Here is a 17,679-nt window from a genome sequence, read left to right on the forward strand (position 1 = left end):
GGATTAGTTATACAATGTCGAAATTGCGTATTATCAAACATACATGTCCGGTCAGAATGTTGCAAATAAGAAAAAGGAGGGAGTAATATCTTTACATCAAAAATTATTTACATTGAAAAGAATTAAACAAGATTCTAATTAATTTCTTTTACATGAATCAGAAACTACGGTCGAAGTAATCCTAGTCTCTTATTACCTTCTCGGTAATGGTATCAGCAAACGTTGCACCACTAGGAATCATAGGTAAGACATGTTCTTGGTGTGCAACACCAACATCAAGCAAGTATGGTCCTAGAGTTTTCAGCATTCTTTCGATTGCTTGGCGAAGCTCGCTCTTCTTGCTCACCCTCTCACCCGGAATATCACATGCCTCAGCAAATTTAACCATGTTAGGGAACACATCAACCTCGTTACTCGGGTTCCCTAAAAACGTATGTGATGCATTCCCTTCAAAATATATATCTTCATGTTGAACCACCATGCCTAAGTGTTGATTGTTAAGGATCATAATTTTAACGGGCAAGTTTTTAGCTCGTATTGTGGCTAACTCTTGGATGTTCATTAAGAAACTTCCATCTCCATCGACGTCTATCACTAGGCTCCCTGGTTTTGCAACCACGACTCCCATTGCTGCTGGAAGGCCGTACCCCATCGTGCCTATCCCTCCTGAGGTTATCCATTGACGAGAGGACTTAAATTTGTAGTATTGCGCTACAAACATTTGGTGTTGTCCGACTCCTGTGGTTATAATCGCGCTACCTTTAGTTAATTCGTCTAGGACCTCGATGGCATACTGAGATTGTATCGTGTCATTGTCGACAACATTATTGTTTGTGGGATGGTTAATTAGTTGTAGTTTTCGAAGCTCATTCCTCCACTCTAAGAAATGGTCCTTTTTCGCGGATTCTTGTCTTTGTGCCAAGATATAGTTGATTAGTTGTAATGCTATCTTTACGTCGTTGTGCATCGAGACATGGGGGTGCTTGTTCTTTCCTAGTTCATGAGCATCGATGTCGATGTGGACAATCTTAGCTCGGCTTGCAAACGTACGCTTCGATTTTGCCCGTTACTCGGTCATCGAACCTTACCCCAAAAGCCAACAACAAATCTGATTTATCAATTGCATAATTAGCATATGTTGTACCATGCATACCTAGCATTCCTAGTGACATTTCACGTTTATTGTTATTATTTTCAGACGACGAAAAAACTCCTAAACCCATCAATGTACTCGCAACGGGTATACCGGTTAATTCAACAAACCTTCTTAGCTCCTCGCTTGCATTTACACAACCCCCTCCTATGTACAACACCGGCTTCTTAGCCTCAAAAATCATTTCCACGATTTTATGGACCGCCTCGATTTTAGGCGGTTTTGGTAATCGAGTAATGTACCCTTGGGCAATAGTATGGTCACTATCTAACCATCGAGGGACTATCATCTCTTGTTGAACATCCTTAGGAATGTCGATCAACACGGGTCCAGGGCGGCCCGTTGTGGCGATAATAAAGGCTTCATTGATAACCCGAGGTATGTCATTCGAGTCAAGTACAAGGTAAACATGCTTAGTAATACTTTTTTCAATATCTGTTATTGGAACCTCTTGGAAAGCATTAGTGCCAATCAATTTACGGGGCACTTGACCCGTGATAGCAACAACGGGGACACTGTCTGCCATTGCATCAGCTAGTCCAGTGACGAGATTAGTTGCTCCGGGGCCAGACGTGGTTATGCACACGCCTGGTCTATCCGAGGCGCGTGCATAGCCTACACTAGCTAAGATTCCTCCCTGCTCGTGGCGAGGGAGGATTGTATTGATGGTTTTGGATTTAGTTAAAGCTTGATGGATTTCTATTGACGCCCCACCTGGGTAGGCAAACACATCCGTCACCCCCTCCCGCTCGAGGGATTCAATTAGCACGTCGGCCGCCTTACGAGGCTCATAAGGGTCAAATGGAGGAGTAATGGGGTTTTGTGGAGATATGTTAATGGGGGTGTTAGAGGTTGTAGTGGCCTTATATGGCCTTGGTTTGGGGTTATTCAAAGAACATATAGTATAATTATTTTTGGTGCAACATATAGTATAATTATTTTTGGTGCAGCATAGGTTCAGTTCTACATAAACAAATGCAATCAATTTTTATCAATCACTCACATGTGCTTTCAATCAACTTTCTTCCCAAAGCAAACAATTAGAGAGAGAGGAAAAGCCTTTGTGCTATACACAAGTTGTCCTTGACTAATGTGGTGCAATGGTAGCATTGACGTGGTTAGTTGTTGAGTGGAGCTGGATATACTATTGTAAATTTGTAACTAGCTAAACTAGTCAATATGTGAAAGTGTATGGTACTAGCTTAGCTAAATCCAACCTACAAATGTTCATTCCTATACGTTTAATTCATTTGATTTCTGCGCAATTTTAATGCAATCTTTGACTATTATATCTTTGGTACAAATGTACAAGTATGAAAAATAATTGTTATATTCTTACATAAGATACGTAATTTTAGATTAATTATGGAGTACAAGGTATATTTTCATAATCCCTAACATTTTATAATTAATATTAATTGATAACTAACAATTAGTATTAACATTAAAAGTCAACCCTTCAACAAAAAAAAAATCTAAAGTTGTAACTAATAAGAATATTAAATTATTAATACATCTCCCCAATTATACTTGCATTGGTTGAGGAGGTGTATCAATACTCATTTTACTCTGATGTACCAATGATATATTTTTTTTATTTTGATCTTTATACCGATCATAAATTTACAAGCCGATCCAATTTATGGTAACACTTGCGTGGTTGGAGTGTAAAACGTGTGAAGATGTTGAACAACTGACAAGGAAGATGAAGATCCAAGCAAGAAATGGCTCTAAGTTCGGCGTTAGCGTTTCTAGAAAATATGTAAGAGTTAGCATGGTGGGAGATATCACAGTTTCAACTTTTTCATCGAAAAACTCTCATATCTAAGTATTATGGAATAAAATGTTGATTTATAATTTTCCCAATAATGGAGATTGAAGTAGTAAGCTATTTATTTAATTTATTTGCCAACATAAGATGATTTATTATTTCCCAATAATGGAGATTATTGGTGTAATAATGTTTTAATTCAAGATTGAACACCACCATTCACGTGGATTTACGACAGAGATTCATGTGATATACCTCATTTGTAGTTATTTTTGCTTTATATCGTGTAATAAACTTCTCAGTGAAATTAATTTGTTTGATTTCTTAATTTTCAATTATATTATAAGTACAAAACATGTATCCAATATTTTTTTTTTTTTTTTAACAAAACATTTATTCATTGAACCATTGTCTACATACCTTGTCAAAAATAAGAATAAAATGTAATTACATGCCATGTTCATTCCTATACGTTTAATTCATTTGACTTCTGCACAATTTTAATGCAATCTTTGACTATTATATATATCTTTGGTTTATTCAGCTGCAACACTTTATACATTTACAAATGTACAAATATGAAAAATAATTGTTATATTCTCGTAATTTTAGATTAATTATGGAGTACAATGTATATTTTCATAATCTCTAACATTTTATAATTAATATTAATTGATAACTAACAATTAGTATTAACATTAAAAGTCAACCCTTCAAAGACATAAAAATATTACTCCCTCCGTCCCCGATTGATAGTCACTTTTTTCATTTTTGGTGACTCAAAATGTTAGTCACATTTGCTTTTTTCAAGTATCATTAATATTATTTTTTTTACCAAAATTCTCTAACATTTGCAAAAATATTTGTGCAAATTTAAATTTTCCATGTAAATTTTACTTTTTCATGTACTTTAATTACTTTCTCTCTCTACTTTTTTGCATACCCAATGTAAATTTACCTTTCTAATGTACTTTTTTTAATTCTCCTTAATTCCCGTGATTATTTTTCAAAAATGACTATCAATCGAGGACGGAGGGAGTAACAGTCAAAATTCGTGATGTCAAACATTCATTTACGGTGACAATCAATATTGCAAATAAGAAAATGGAGGAAGTAATATCTTCAACTACATATTAATGAAAAATTATAGAAAGTTCTACTCCGTAATTAATTACGAAAATGGCAAAAGCTAATGAGCGCCCCCGGGGCGTTAGATAAGAGAATTAAAGTGCAAATATTAGAGTAAAATTAACATAAATTGCACCGAACGACGCATGATTTTGTCATGAATTCCTAACTTAATACTATTTCAACCAATATAATTTAACCTTATCTAACGCCCCGGGGCGCTCGTTAGGAAGATCCTACGAAAATTATTTGCATTGAAATGAATTCATCCAATTTAGTTTCTTTAATAAGAATCAGAAATTACAGTTGAAGTTATTTATTTTGACCACGTGAACAGTAAATGAACTTGTAATCGTAGTAAATTTTACTCAAGACTATTATTCAAATATATGAAGCTAGCTCCTCCTAGTCTCTTACTACCTTCTTGGTAATGGTATCAGCAAAAGTTGCACCACTAGGAATCATAGGTAAGAGATGTTCATGGTGTGCAACACCAACATCAAGCAAGTATGGTCCTGGAGTTTTCACCATTCTTTCGATTGCTTCGCGTAGCTCGCTCTTCTTGCTCACCCTTTCACCCGGAATGTCACACGCCTCAGCAAATTTAACCATGTCAGGGAACAAGTAACCCTCTTTTCTCGGGTTCCCTAAAAATGATTGTGCTCGATTCCCTTCGTAAAACATATCTTCCTCTTGAACCACCATACCTAAGTGTTGATTGTTAAGGATCATAATTTTAACGGGCAAGTTTTCAGCCCTTATAGTGGCTAACTCTTGGATGTTCATTAGAAAACTTCCATCCCCATCTACGTCTATTACTAGGCTCCCCGATTTTGCAACCGCGACTCCCATTGCTGCTGGAAGGCCGTACCCCATTGTGCCTATCCCTCCTGAGGTTATCCATTGGCGAGGGGACTTAAATTTGTAATAATGCGCGACAAATATTTGGTGTTGTCCGACTCCTGTGGTTATAATCGCGCTTCCTTTGGTTAATTCGTCTAGGACCTCGATGGCATACTGAGATTGTATTGTGTCATCGTAGACAACATTATTGTTTGTTGGATGGCTATTTAGTTTTAGTTTTCGTAGCTCATTCCTCCACTCTAAGAAATAGTCCTTTTTCGAGGTTTCCCCTCTTTTTGCCAAGATATAGTTGATTACTTGTAATGCTATCTTTATGTCATTGTGCATCGAGACATGGGGCTGCTTGTTCTTTCCTAGCTCACGAGCATCGATGTCGATGTGGACAATCTTAGCTCGGCTTGCAAACGCCTCGATTTTGCCCGTCACTCGGTCATCAAACCTTACCCCAAAAGCCAACAACAAATCTGATTTATCAATTGTGTAATTGGCATATGTTGTACCATGCATCCCTAGCATTCCTAGTGACATTTCATGACAATTATTATCATTATTATCATACGGCGAGAAAACTCCTAAACCCATCAATGTACTCGCAACGGGTATACCGGTTAATTCAACAAACCTCCTTAGTTCCTCGCTTGCATTTACACAACCCCCTCCTATGTACAACACCGGCTTCTTAGCCTCAAAAATCATTTCCACGATTTTATGGACCGCCTCGATTTTAGGCGGTTTTGGTAATCGAGAAATGTACCCTTGGGGAATAGAATGGTCTAACCATCGAGGGACTATTATTTCTTGTTGAACATCCTTAGGAATGTCGATCAACACGGGTCCAGGGCGGCCCGTGGTTGCAATAATAAAGGCTTCATTGACAATCCGAGGTATGTCATTCGAGTCAAGTACAAGGTAAACATGCTTAGTAATACTTTTTGCAATATCTGTTATTGGAACCTCTTGGAAAGCATTAGTGCCAATCAATTTACGGGGCACTTGACCCGTGATAGCAATAACGGGGACACTGTCCGCCATTGCATCAGCTAGTCCAGTGACAAGATTAGTTGCTCCGGGGCCAGACGTGGTTATGCACACGCCTGGTCTATCCGAGGCGCGTGCATAGCCTACACTAGCTAAGATTCCTCCCTGCTCGTGGCGAGGGAGGATTGTATTGATGGTTTTGGATTTAGTCAAAGCTTGATGGATTTCTATTGACGCCCCACCTGGGTAGGCAAACACATCGGTCACCCCTTCCCGCTCGAGAGCTTCAATTAGCACGTCGGCTGTCTTACGGGGCTCATTAGGGTCATATTGAGGAGTAATGGGGTTTTGTGAAGATATGGTAATGGAGGAATTAGAGGTTGTATTGGCCTTATATTGCTTTGGTTTTTGGTTATGTAAAGAACATGTGATAATTTTGTTGTTGGAAAGATAGTTATTAAGGGTTAATGAGGAATTAGTAGTTAAGAGTGGTTTTGAGAAGAGGAGATTAGAAGCAGCAATTGTCATTTTCAATTTTTTTTTTTTTTTTTTTTTTTTTTTTTTGGTGTGTGGAAGTTCGAGTTTTTCTTTATTTTGTAGGAGGTTTGCTAGTTGGTATGATTATTTATAATTGATCATTAAGCATCAATGTTAAGTTGCCCCTTTGTTAGAACAATATAGCTTTCCTTAAGATATATTGTAATCTTGTAGTGATGTAACGTAAATTAAGTACAAACAAATATACGTGAATAGAATGCATCCAACATGCTAGCTTCTTATAATAATTTAAACACATTAGTACAAATTTCTTCATTAGGTACACTCAACTCTCATTATGAAAAACACTTAAATTCATTGTATCAAACGTGCAATTCATGCTAACAACCTTAACATGCAATAATGACCTCCCGAGCTCATATTTGCATAATTTAAGTATTCAATTAGTGCTTATTACAGAACGCAAATGTAATTATTTTGAATGTTACCAGATTAATTTCAATTCATAGTTTTGATACTTAATTTTACTTAAAAAAATTACTAAAGATATTATTAATATTAATAATAAAAGCTATTACATTGTTAAAGTCAAAGTATTGTGGTTAATTTGAGCGTGCATAACAATTTGTGAATTTCATGATTATATTATAAAAATCTTCAACTACATATTATTATCAATTAGATTTTTTTTTAGAAGTATTCCCCCCCCCCCCCCCGGATATCTTAGAGGTGTAGTTCAAATATGCGTAGTATGTCATATACTATAGCGGTATACTAATTAAAGTGCACTTTCTTGATATTGGATCATATAGCTACGACATATATAGCCTCATGTATAATATAGGTGACTAGCTTAGGGGGTGCGTTCCCTCAATCCCTCTTCTATAACAGTTATGTATTATCATGGTTAATTAGGCTCTATTAAACATAAGGTAAAACTCAAATGTACGAAATAAAGTTCAGGCAAGTTCAGATGAAGGCATTACATACGCTCTAGGTGAGCCGTGCAAGTTAGCAATAATTTAATTTCATTTCTAATATTAAGAGACCAAGTATGTGATCATATCTGTGTCGATTTTCCAACAACATTAAAAACATACGAAGTAGTACAAGCAAAGCTGCAAATTACAATAAAATACAACGTTTCAAAAAAAAAAAAAAAGTACAATAAAATACAAATACTATGTAAGAGTTATGGCATTGATTTCTTCATCATCATCACGTACACTCTTCCCACATTATGCAAAATTGTTAGACTCGTTATTTCCAACAAGCAAATTCGATCATGTTAACAACCTATACAATAAATTGTCCCTTGATAACGTGACATTTCTGTTAGGATTCTTAGGAAAATATATCATCAATAATATATTTTCCTATATTCCTAACAATTTCCCTAATTTAATTTAAAAATTACTCTCTAAATAACCCTTAATTACGGAGTACTTTTAATTCAAGTCCCTAATAATGCCTATATTATTCAGCGTGTTTTATGTGTGACTGGCCACATCGTGTGATACCGGCTGACACATACTAAAAACTTATCGATTGGGTAGCTCTTGACTGATCAAGTAATACCTAAGTAATTGAGTAACCCCTGACCAACTTACTGTTTATGCCAAATTTCGCCTAAGGGCGACCTAAGGCTACGAAGTACGACGGCTAGAGGATTAACTATGGATATTATGTAAAGAACGAATTAAAAACGATAAAGGACTAGGCGTTTTGGTGATGCAGAAAACCCAAATGCGGGAAAAACTGCAGGTTGGTGCAAGACCACCGATTCACTATGAAAAAACTGTTGATCACAATGAGTGGGAGAGCTTTAGAAGCTAAGTAGAATGCGAGTGAGTTGTGTAGCTACCGAATACAATTGCTAGGCTATTTATACTGAACAACTAGACCTAGCTGGAGAGCCGTTGGAAGCAGCCAACGTTCTCCTTGAATTTCGGAAGCCGTTGCTTGGACTAAGTCTTGAGTTTATCTTCTTGGTGAGGATAGTCTTGAACAGAATTCTGTTTGAAATAGGATAAAGATGCTGCTGGGCAAAGATATTTATGAGACCTAGTCGATCCTTATCTTTCGCTAGATCAGTTATGCTCTCGCGTGTCGTCCCTTGTTGTCGTGCAACCTGTCGTGCGTCGAAACGCGCCTAAAAATGGACCATAATAGTTACTTCTGAATAAGTAACATCAGCCTCACCAAGTTAACTACATTGATCTTAAAACTAAACATAATAAATGATATTGTTAATCAAAATTTATACTAATATATTAAAAGACGTTTATAAAAATGTCAATGCGCCACGTAGACTCCTCCAAATTAGTCATTTCACTTCACAAACACTTGTTGATGCCATGTCACTTCATAAACACATTTATGATGCCACATCAGCTACTAACATCTAATCATGCATGCCACACCATCAATTCATATACCACTTACAACAAAATTGACGACTACTCAACTATCTAAGCCAATTATCAAACATGTTGCAAATATGAAAAAGAAATATACATAACGAACTATAAACCACATAGTTTAAAAAACACACACACGCACATTCATTCAAAAAAAAAAAATGACAAGCAGACGTTGTCCTTATTAATGATTTTAAGGTGGGTATTGAAATTACTTTGACAGATTGACTCTTTATTCCCTATTATTTATTTTTTTGAAAAAAAAGACCTTTACTCTTTTTTTCATTATTGTAAAATTGAAGAGCTAGAGCTATCTTATACGGAGTAATTTATAAAATTGATTCAACCATGGTGAAACCAATTAATTATACGGAGTATGAGTGTAGTAACCATGATCAAGAAGATTGATGCATGTTTTGTTAATGACTTTGAATTTGGGATATAAGTTGATATATATAGTTTGGTTTGACAATGTCCATATTAAAATTCAAAATCCTTAGAAAAAAAAAAAACAATAAGTACTTGGATGCATAATCTCGCCGGGTGAAAAAAAATAATATACGAGAGCCAAATATGAAAGCTATAATACACGAAACCGAAGCGATTTAGAAGGTGTCAGGGGCTGGTGTCGGAATTTCACGGAACACTACGGGAAGAATCCCATAATCATATGATGTTATGTGGACCCATATATATGACCATTATTCGGCTATATAAAGGCCCCGTGAAAGCATATAGCCAATACATGAGGCGGGTACGAAAACGAGTAAAATGACCGTTTAAGGGCATATTAGATGGTTCCACCCACCCAATTGGATTCTCGGAGGGTATTAGGGACCACGCCAAACATCTCGGCAATTTTTATTTCTGGCCGAAAAAAGGTCATAAAATTACAAAATTGAACGCTATAATCCACGCTTTTTGAGTAAATTTAAAGGTTTCAGGGATCCGGTGGCGAAAACTCTTGAGACCCTAAGGGATACATCTCGGGGTCACATAATGCCGTTTGAAACCATAAATGATCATCGTATATTGTCATAAACGTCCGTGGTAGGCTTGAGTTTACGAAATCACTACAAGTTGCGAACGGGTATAATACGACCGTTTAAGGGCATATTGGATGGTTCCACCGACCCAATAGAACTCCAGGAGGGTATTAGGGCCACTACAAGAAAAATCTCTTTTCGTAGCGATTATTTGGTAGCGATTGTACATTCGCTACAATATGCAAGTATGTTTGTGAATTAATTAAGGATGTCGTATCATATTTACAATCGCCATGGTTTTCCCACATAAAATCGATACGGAAAATATAATAATACATATCCACAATATTTTTACACATTTATATAATTTTGAGAAATCGTATCATTTACAATCGCCACTAAATCCTAAAAATCGATATGAAAAGCCTTTTCAACACTAGTTATACGAAGTATAAATATTGTTTGACAAAGAATACATAAAATATGTCATAGCTTATTGGTGAAACATTTAATATAAGAGTTTGAGGTTGCATGTTCGAATCTTGTAAAGATCATACGCATGTTTTTTTTTTTGAAAAAAATGAGTTAATCATTTATAGCGATTGTAGTCGCTACAATAATCACCACGATTGGATGTATTTTTTCGTATCGATTATTGAGGCCAACCCCAACGATATTGAAAACCACTACTAAAGGCTAAGGCAACGGGGGATATTGTATCGAATGACCATTCGTTGGGAAAGCTTTTTGTTGCAATTACAATTGATACTAAAGGTTAAAATAATCGCTACGAAAAGGTTATTTTCTTGTAGTGGGCCCATGGTAAACATCTCGGCTATTTTAATTTCTGGGCGAAAAAAGGTCATAAAATTACAAAATTGAAGGCTATAATCCACGCTTTTTGAGTAAATTTGGAGGTTTCAGTGCCCGGTGGCAAAAACTCTAAAGACCCTAAGTAATACGTCTTGGGGTCATATAATATCATTTGAAACCATATATGATCATTAAATATATTGTCATAAACGTCCGTGGTAGGGTAGAGTTTACGAAATCACAATAAGTTGCAAACGGGTAAAATGACCAATTAAGGACATATTGGATGGTTCCACCGACCCAATTAGGCTCCCGGAAGTTATTAGGGCCCATGGTAAAAAATCTCGACAATTTTTATTTGCGGGCAAAAAAGGGTCATAAAATTACAAAATTGAAGGCTATAATCCATGCTTTTTGAGTAAATTTGGAGGTTTCGGTGCCCGGTGGCGAAAACTCTTGAGACCCTAAGGGATACATCTCGGGGTCATATAATGCCGTTTGAAACCATAAATGATCATCATATATTGTCATAAACGTCCGTGGTAGGCTTGAGTTTACGAAATCACTACAAGTTGTGAACGGGTAAAATGATCGTTTAAGGGCATATTGGATGGTTCCACCGACCCAATTGGAATCCTGGAGGGCATTAGGGCCCATGGTAAAAATCTCGGCAAATTTTATTTCCGGGCGAAAAAAGGTCTAAAAATTACAAAATTGAAGACCATAATCCATGTTTTTTGAGTAAATTTGGAGGTTTCGGTGCCCGGTGGCGAAAAATTTTGAGACCCTAAGTGATACATCTCGGGGTCATATAATGTCGTTTGAAACCATATATGATCATCATATATTGTCATAAAAGTCCGTGGTAGGCTTGAGTTTACGAAATCACTACAAGTTGTGAACGGGTAAAATGACCGTTTAAGGGCATATTGGATGGTTCCACCGACCCAATTGGACTCCTTGAGGGCATTAGGGCCCATGGTAAACATCTCGACAATTTTTATTTCCGGGCGAAAAAAGGTCAAAAAATTACAAAATTGAAGGCCATAATCCATGCTTTTTGAGTAAATTTGGAGGTTTCGGTACCCGGTGGCGAAAACTTTTGAGACCCTAAGGGATACATCTCGGGGTCATATAATGTCGTTTGAAACCATATATGATCATTGTATATTGTCATAAACGTCCGTGGTATGCTTGAGTTTACGAAATCACTTCAAGTTGCGAACGGGTAAAATGACCGTTTAAGGGCATATTGGATAGTTCTACCCACCCAATTGGACTCCCGGAGGGTATTAGGGAGCATGGCAAACATCTCGACAATTTTTATTTTCGGGCGAAAAAAGGTCATAAAATTACAAAATTGAAGGCTATAATCCATGCTTTTTGAGTAAATTTGGAGGTTTCGATACCCGGTGGCGAAAACTCTTGATTTCCTAAGGGATACATTTCAGGGTCATATAATTTCGTCTGAAACCATATATGATCATTGAATATATTTATAAACGTTCGTGGTAGGCTTGAGTTTAATTACGAAATCACTTCAAGTTGCGAACGGGTAAAATGACGGTTTAAGGGCATATTGGATGGTTCCACCCACCTAATTGGACTCTCGGATCGGAGGGTATTAGGGACTATGGCAAACATCTCGCCAATTTTTATTTTTGGGCGAAAAAGGTCATAAAATTACAAAATTGAAGGCTATAATCCATGCTTTTTGAGTAAATTTGGAGGTTTCGGGGCCTGGTGTCGAAAATTCTTGAGACTCTAAGGGAATACATCTCGGGGTCATATAATGCCGTTTGAAACCATAAATAATCCTTTTATATTGTCATAAACGTCGTGGTAGGCATGAGTTTTCGAATCAATGCAAGTTGCGAACGGGTAAAATGACCGTTAAGGGCAGATTGGATGGTTCCACCGACCCAATTGGGCTTCCTGAGGGTATTAGGCCCATGGTAAATATCTCGGCAATTTTTATTTACTGGCGGAAAAAGGTCATAAAATTACAAAATTGAAGGCTATAATTTATGCTTTTTGAGTAAATTTGGAGGTTTCCGTGGCCGGTGACGAGAACTCTTGAGACCCTAAGTAATACATCTCGGGGTCATATAATGCCGTTTGAAACAATATATGATAATTGTATATTTTCATAAACGTCCGTGGTAGGCTTGAGTTTACGAAATCACTATAAGTTGCGAACGGGTAAAATGACCGTTTAAGGGCATATTGGATGGTTCTACCGACCCAATTGGGCTCCCGGAGGGTATTAGGGCCCATGGTAAACATCTTGGCAATTTATATTTTCAGGCGAAAAAAGTTCATAAAATTACAAAATTAAAGGCTATAATCCATGCTTTTTGATCGAGTAAATTTGGAGGTTTCGGTGCCCGGTGGAAAAAAGACAAAAACTCTTGATTCTCTAAGGGATACATTTCGGGGTCATATAATGTCGTTTGAAACCATATATGATCATTGTATATTGTCATAAACATCCGTGGTAGGCTTGAGTTTATGAAATCACTACACTACAAGTTGTGAACGGGTAAAATGATCGTTTTAGGGCATATTGGATGGTTCCACCCACCCAATTGGACTCTTGGAGGGTATTGGGGTCCATGACAAACATCTCGGCAATTTTTATTTTCGGGCATAAAAAGGTCATAAAATTACAAAATTGAAGGCTATAATCCATGCTTTTTGAGTAAATTTGGAGGTTTCGGTGCTTAGTGGCGAAAACTCCTGAGATCCTAAGGGATACATCTCAGGGGTCATATAATGCCGTTTGAAACCATATATGATCATTGTATATTGTCATAAATGTCCGTGGTAGGCTTGAGTTTATGAAATCACTGCACTACATGTTGCGAACGGGTAAAATGATCGTTTAAGGGCATATTGGATGGTTCCACCCGCCCAATTGGGCTCCCGAAGGGTATTAGGGCCCATGGTAAACATCTCGACAATTTTTATTTCCGGGTGAAAAAAGGTCATAAAATTACAAAATTAAAAGCTATAATCCATGTTTTTTGAGTAAATTTAGAGTTTTCGGGGCTCGGTGACGAAATCTCTTGAGACCCTTTGCCCCTAAGGGATACATATCGGGGTCATATAATGTCGTTCGAAACCATACATGATCATTGTATGTTGTCATAAATGTCCTTGGTAGGCTTGAGTTTACGAAATCACTACAAGTTGCAGACGGGTAAAATGATCGTTTAAGGGCATATTGGATGGTTCCACAGACCCAATTGAACTCCTGGAGGGTATTAGGACCCATGGTAAACATCTCGGCAATTTTTATTCCCGGGCGAAAAAAGGTCATAAAATTTCAAAATTGAAGGATATAATCCATGCTTTTCGAGTTAATTTGGGAGGTTTTGGTGCCCGGTGGCGAAAACTTTTGAGACCCTTAGGGATACATCTCGGGGTCATATAATGTCGTTTGAAACCATACATGATCATTGTATATTGTCATTAAAGTCCGCGGTAGGCTTGAGTTTACGAAATCACTTCAAGGTGCGAATGGGTAAAATGATCGTTTAAGGGCATATTAGCTGGTTCCACCCACTCAATCGGACTCCTAGAGGGTATTAGGGACCATGGTAAACATCTCGGCAATTTTTATTTACGGGCGAAAAAAGGTCATAAAGTTACAAAATTGAAGGCTATAATCCATGCTTTTGAGTAAATTTGCAGTTTTGGTTCCTGGTGGCGAAAACTCTTGAGACCCTTAGGGATACATCTCGGGGTCATATAATGTCGTTTGAAACTATATATGATCATTATATGTTGTCATACACGTCCGTGGTAGGCTTGAGTTTATGAAATCGGTGCTAGTTGCGAACGGGTAAATTGATTGTTTAAGGGAATATTGGATGGTTGTACCCACCCAAATAGACTCCTGGGGTGTATTAGAGTTCATGTTAAGCATCTCGACAATTTTTATTTCCAGGTCAAAAAAGCGAAAAATTTCCAAAATTGAAGGCTATAATACACGATTTCGGGTCAATTTTTGACATTTTTCAAAAAATTAACTAAATGTGTTGGGTGGATCTTGGGGTCATATAAGGAGGTTTGAAACCATAAGACACTGATAAAGATGTAAATAAAGTACCAAGAATGAGTTTTGACTCTACTTTGAAATTCATGAAATATTAATGTTGTCATGTGAGCGTAATTTTGTGCAACACCCGGACTACTCACTAGTTTATGACTAAAAAGTGATTCAAAAAAAAATTTATGGCTAAAAAAGATTATTCTAAATTTCTAATCTATGAATTCATGTACTAGTTTGAATGTTTGATCAATGAGTTTCATTCCCACAAAATGATGCAATAATAGCCCACAAATAAACGGGCCTCCTTCAAAACTACACTCCCTAATAAGAGCCACAAAGATAAGGTAACGCTTTCTCTCTCATCATCTGTTCATCTTCTTTGATGAAATTCACTCCAAATTAACCTCAATTCTAGAGCTTCAAACACCTCAACAATGGCGGTCACTACTGCAATGAGCTTCAATCTAATCGCTTCATTTAGAGGAATTTCATTGACTTCAAGCTCTTCATCATCCTTCCTTAAAGGCGAATTTGGAGCTTCTTCTCTTTCTCTTCCTAAAAATTCTCCTCTCTCAGTTTTGCCATTTCCATTGACGATTGAATCTGCTCACAAAAAAGGAGCTGGAAGTACTAAGAATGGTCGAGATTCTAAAGGTCAGAGGCTCGGTGTCAAGATTTATGGCGACCAAGTTGCTAAACCTGGCGCCATTATTATTCGTCAGCGAGGAACTAAGGTGAATTGTTTTGACCTAATTTTTTTGAATTAATTAATTTTGGAGGAAGAAATTTGTTGAATTGTCATTAATATTGGTCAATTTTGATTCTGCGAGTTGTTTTTGTGTAAATTTTGATGCAATCTATAGCTAATCAATTTATATGAGCTCATTTAATTTGCAATTTTCACATTTAAACTTGAATTTGTTAATCTGTAAATCTTTCTGCTGTTGATAGTAATTGATTTATTTATTTTGCTATTGAATTGTTCTGGAAATTATATGATTAGGTTAGTATAGTAGTGAGATGGAATTATAATTGTTGTTATTCTTGCTTAGTATGAAAATTTCTGGAAATAGGATTGCTCTTGATGATTGTGAATTAGTGATGGCTTATTTGTATTGTTTGATCTAATTCAAGTGGTTGTGAAAAGAGAGGTGATAGTTTTTTAAAATATTTCCATCAAATAATTTACTGCATGTTTTGTGTCCTTGTTCCTGGTGGCGAAAATGGTAGAGATAATTGGATAGTGCAGAGCTTAAGCTTTGCAGAATGATTTTACTGTAGTTGATGAGTGGATTATTATTTTTCCATGGCTTCTATGATGCTACATTCACGAATCGTCCTGCAGTAAAATTTTGTGGTCATGCTTCATCTTTCTATGGGTTGTCTTGGTGAAGATGAGTAGTAGTTTGTCGTCTTTCCATAGGTTCTTATAGTACATTCCATGTACTTCATAAGTTCATATAGGCATAACTTATAGCATTTCCGAGTATTGTAATCACTGAGCAGAAGGCATTCTATACATAAGAATTTGGAAGATGGTTCTGGATATCTTTCTGCAATAACTTCATGAGAGTTCATGAGAGTGTACTGATGAGTTTACAACCTAAGAGAATGAGGGAAAATTCCAATTTATTAGGAGATTTGGTGCATCTTTTGCTGGTTTGAACTATGAATGACTATAATTTTGAGTTCATTAGTGATTTGTAATAGACGGGAAAAGTCTGCTTAAGAACCGATGTGTTGGATTTAACTGATTTGCCCATAAAAAAAATGCTGTGTAAGTGGTGTCCTGTCGTGAGGTGAAGAACACTTTCTTATTGTTAATTTGAAGGTTCTTAGTTTGGGAAGCATTGTGAAATTGCATTCACGGTGCTATTTTTTGCACTGTATCCTATCTTGTGCATTTTCCACCCAACTAGCATTTTTAAACTCGTTAGCACACCATTTAAACAACTGAAAGATGAAGCCTTATGAACAGTAAGCCAGTAACTATCATAAGGGAAATACTGTCATTGAGTGCGACTGTAACCATTTTTATGCTGATTATATAGACTTTTAAATACGTGTGCCACAATATTGATTTTATTTTTTCATTCTAGTTCCATCCGGGGAAGAATGTTGGACTCGGCAAGGACCATACAATCTTTGCTCTAATTGATGGATTAGTGAAGTTTGAGAAGTTTGGTCCTGACAAGAAAAAGGTTAGTTTTCAGCAATTTTCAAGTATATTCTGTAGCATTCATACAATTGACATCAAGTTTGTGCCAGGTGAGTGTTTACCCACGAGAAGTACAGCCTGAAAACCCCAACAGTTACAGAGCAAGGAAAAGAGAGGCTTTCAGGCTACAGCGTGAGAAGAGGAAGGCAAGAAGGGAAGGATATTCTATCGAACCACAGCTCATTCTGGCATCTGCTGCCTCTGAAAATGCTGATGATAATCCAGTCTGCTGATGACCTATTTAGACGGTTTAAAATTTGGTTTTGCATCCTATTTCCCTCTTTTTGGCATGGTTTTCAATTAGTTGTTGTAACCAAGTTTGTCACCACATTAAAAGTTTACCCTCCAATGTCTACTGTAGATCTTTTTCACAAATGCAGATATGTACTACTTTGATTAAAAGCTGTTAGAATTAAGTATTTGCCAATTCTAAATCGGAAGGCGGCTGACAATTAAGAGGTTTTTGGAACATTGGATCTAAAGTACTGAAATGTATAGCACTTTTATTGTATCACATTTTAATAATTTCAGTTTTACGTTTATTCTGCTAGTTCTTGAAGACCTCTCAAGTCTCAACTCACAATGTATTGATACTATTGAAGTTAGAACTGTTAAAGATAATTCCCCAGCCAGTTTAACACTTAGCCATACATTGATAATAGCACTTGAGCAAATTTAGGATCCCGCCAGAAAATTAAGCCAAGTTAATAACATGTAATGCAAACTCAGCAAATCACAGGAAACTGGGCAGTCCAGGCACACACAAGTCACATACTAATAGAGCTGTCAATTC

At 36.7% G+C, this 17,679-nt stretch overlaps 2 protein-coding genes and 1 pseudogene across 2 annotated transcripts; 1 reads left to right on the top strand and 2 right to left on the bottom strand.

Annotated features, from left to right (window-relative positions):
• Window positions 1-181: 181 nt before the first annotated feature.
• Window positions 182-2,716, bottom strand: LOC145638450 (acetolactate synthase 2, chloroplastic-like; annotated as a pseudogene).
• A 1,741-nt stretch (window positions 2,717-4,457) lies between these two features.
• Window positions 4,458-6,422, bottom strand: LOC145638461 (acetolactate synthase 1, chloroplastic-like). Its single transcript, XM_081689428.1, has one exon. It carries the CDS (start codon window positions 6,420-6,422, stop codon window positions 4,458-4,460), a length of 1,965 nt encoding a protein of 654 aa, XP_081545554.1.
• An 8,531-nt stretch (window positions 6,423-14,953) lies between these two features.
• On the top strand, window positions 14,954-17,436 carry LOC145561608 (large ribosomal subunit protein bL27c-like). Its single transcript, XM_081621862.1, has 3 exons — window positions 14,954-15,402; window positions 16,768-16,869; window positions 16,937-17,436. The coding sequence occupies exons 1-3, from the start codon at window positions 15,103-15,105 to the stop codon at window positions 17,117-17,119; spliced, it is 585 nt and encodes a 194-aa protein (XP_081477988.1). The 5' UTR covers window positions 14,954-15,102; the 3' UTR covers window positions 17,120-17,436.
• Window positions 17,437-17,679: the final 243 nt, after the last annotated feature.

Source organism: Chenopodium album, chromosome 1 (genome assembly GCF_948465745.1).
Source record: "Chenopodium album chromosome 1, dcCheAlbu1.1, whole genome shotgun sequence".
NCBI lineage: Eukaryota > Viridiplantae > Streptophyta > Magnoliopsida > Caryophyllales > Amaranthaceae > Chenopodium > Chenopodium album.

Coding starts and splice junctions, on each gene's coding strand:
- LOC145638461 (XM_081689428.1), bottom strand. CDS start 6,422: ATGACAATTGCTGCTTCTAATCTCCTCTTCTCAAAACCACTCTTAACT.
- LOC145561608 (XM_081621862.1), top strand. CDS start 15,103: ATGGCGGTCACTACTGCAATGAGCTTCAATCTAATCGCTTCATTTAGA. Junction 15,403..16,767: donor TTCGTCAGCGAGGAACTAAG/GTGAATTGTTTT, acceptor TTTTCATTCTAG/TTCCATCCGGGGAAGAATGT. Junction 16,870..16,936: donor TTGGTCCTGACAAGAAAAAG/GTTAGTTTTCAG, acceptor AGTTTGTGCCAG/GTGAGTGTTTACCCACGAGA.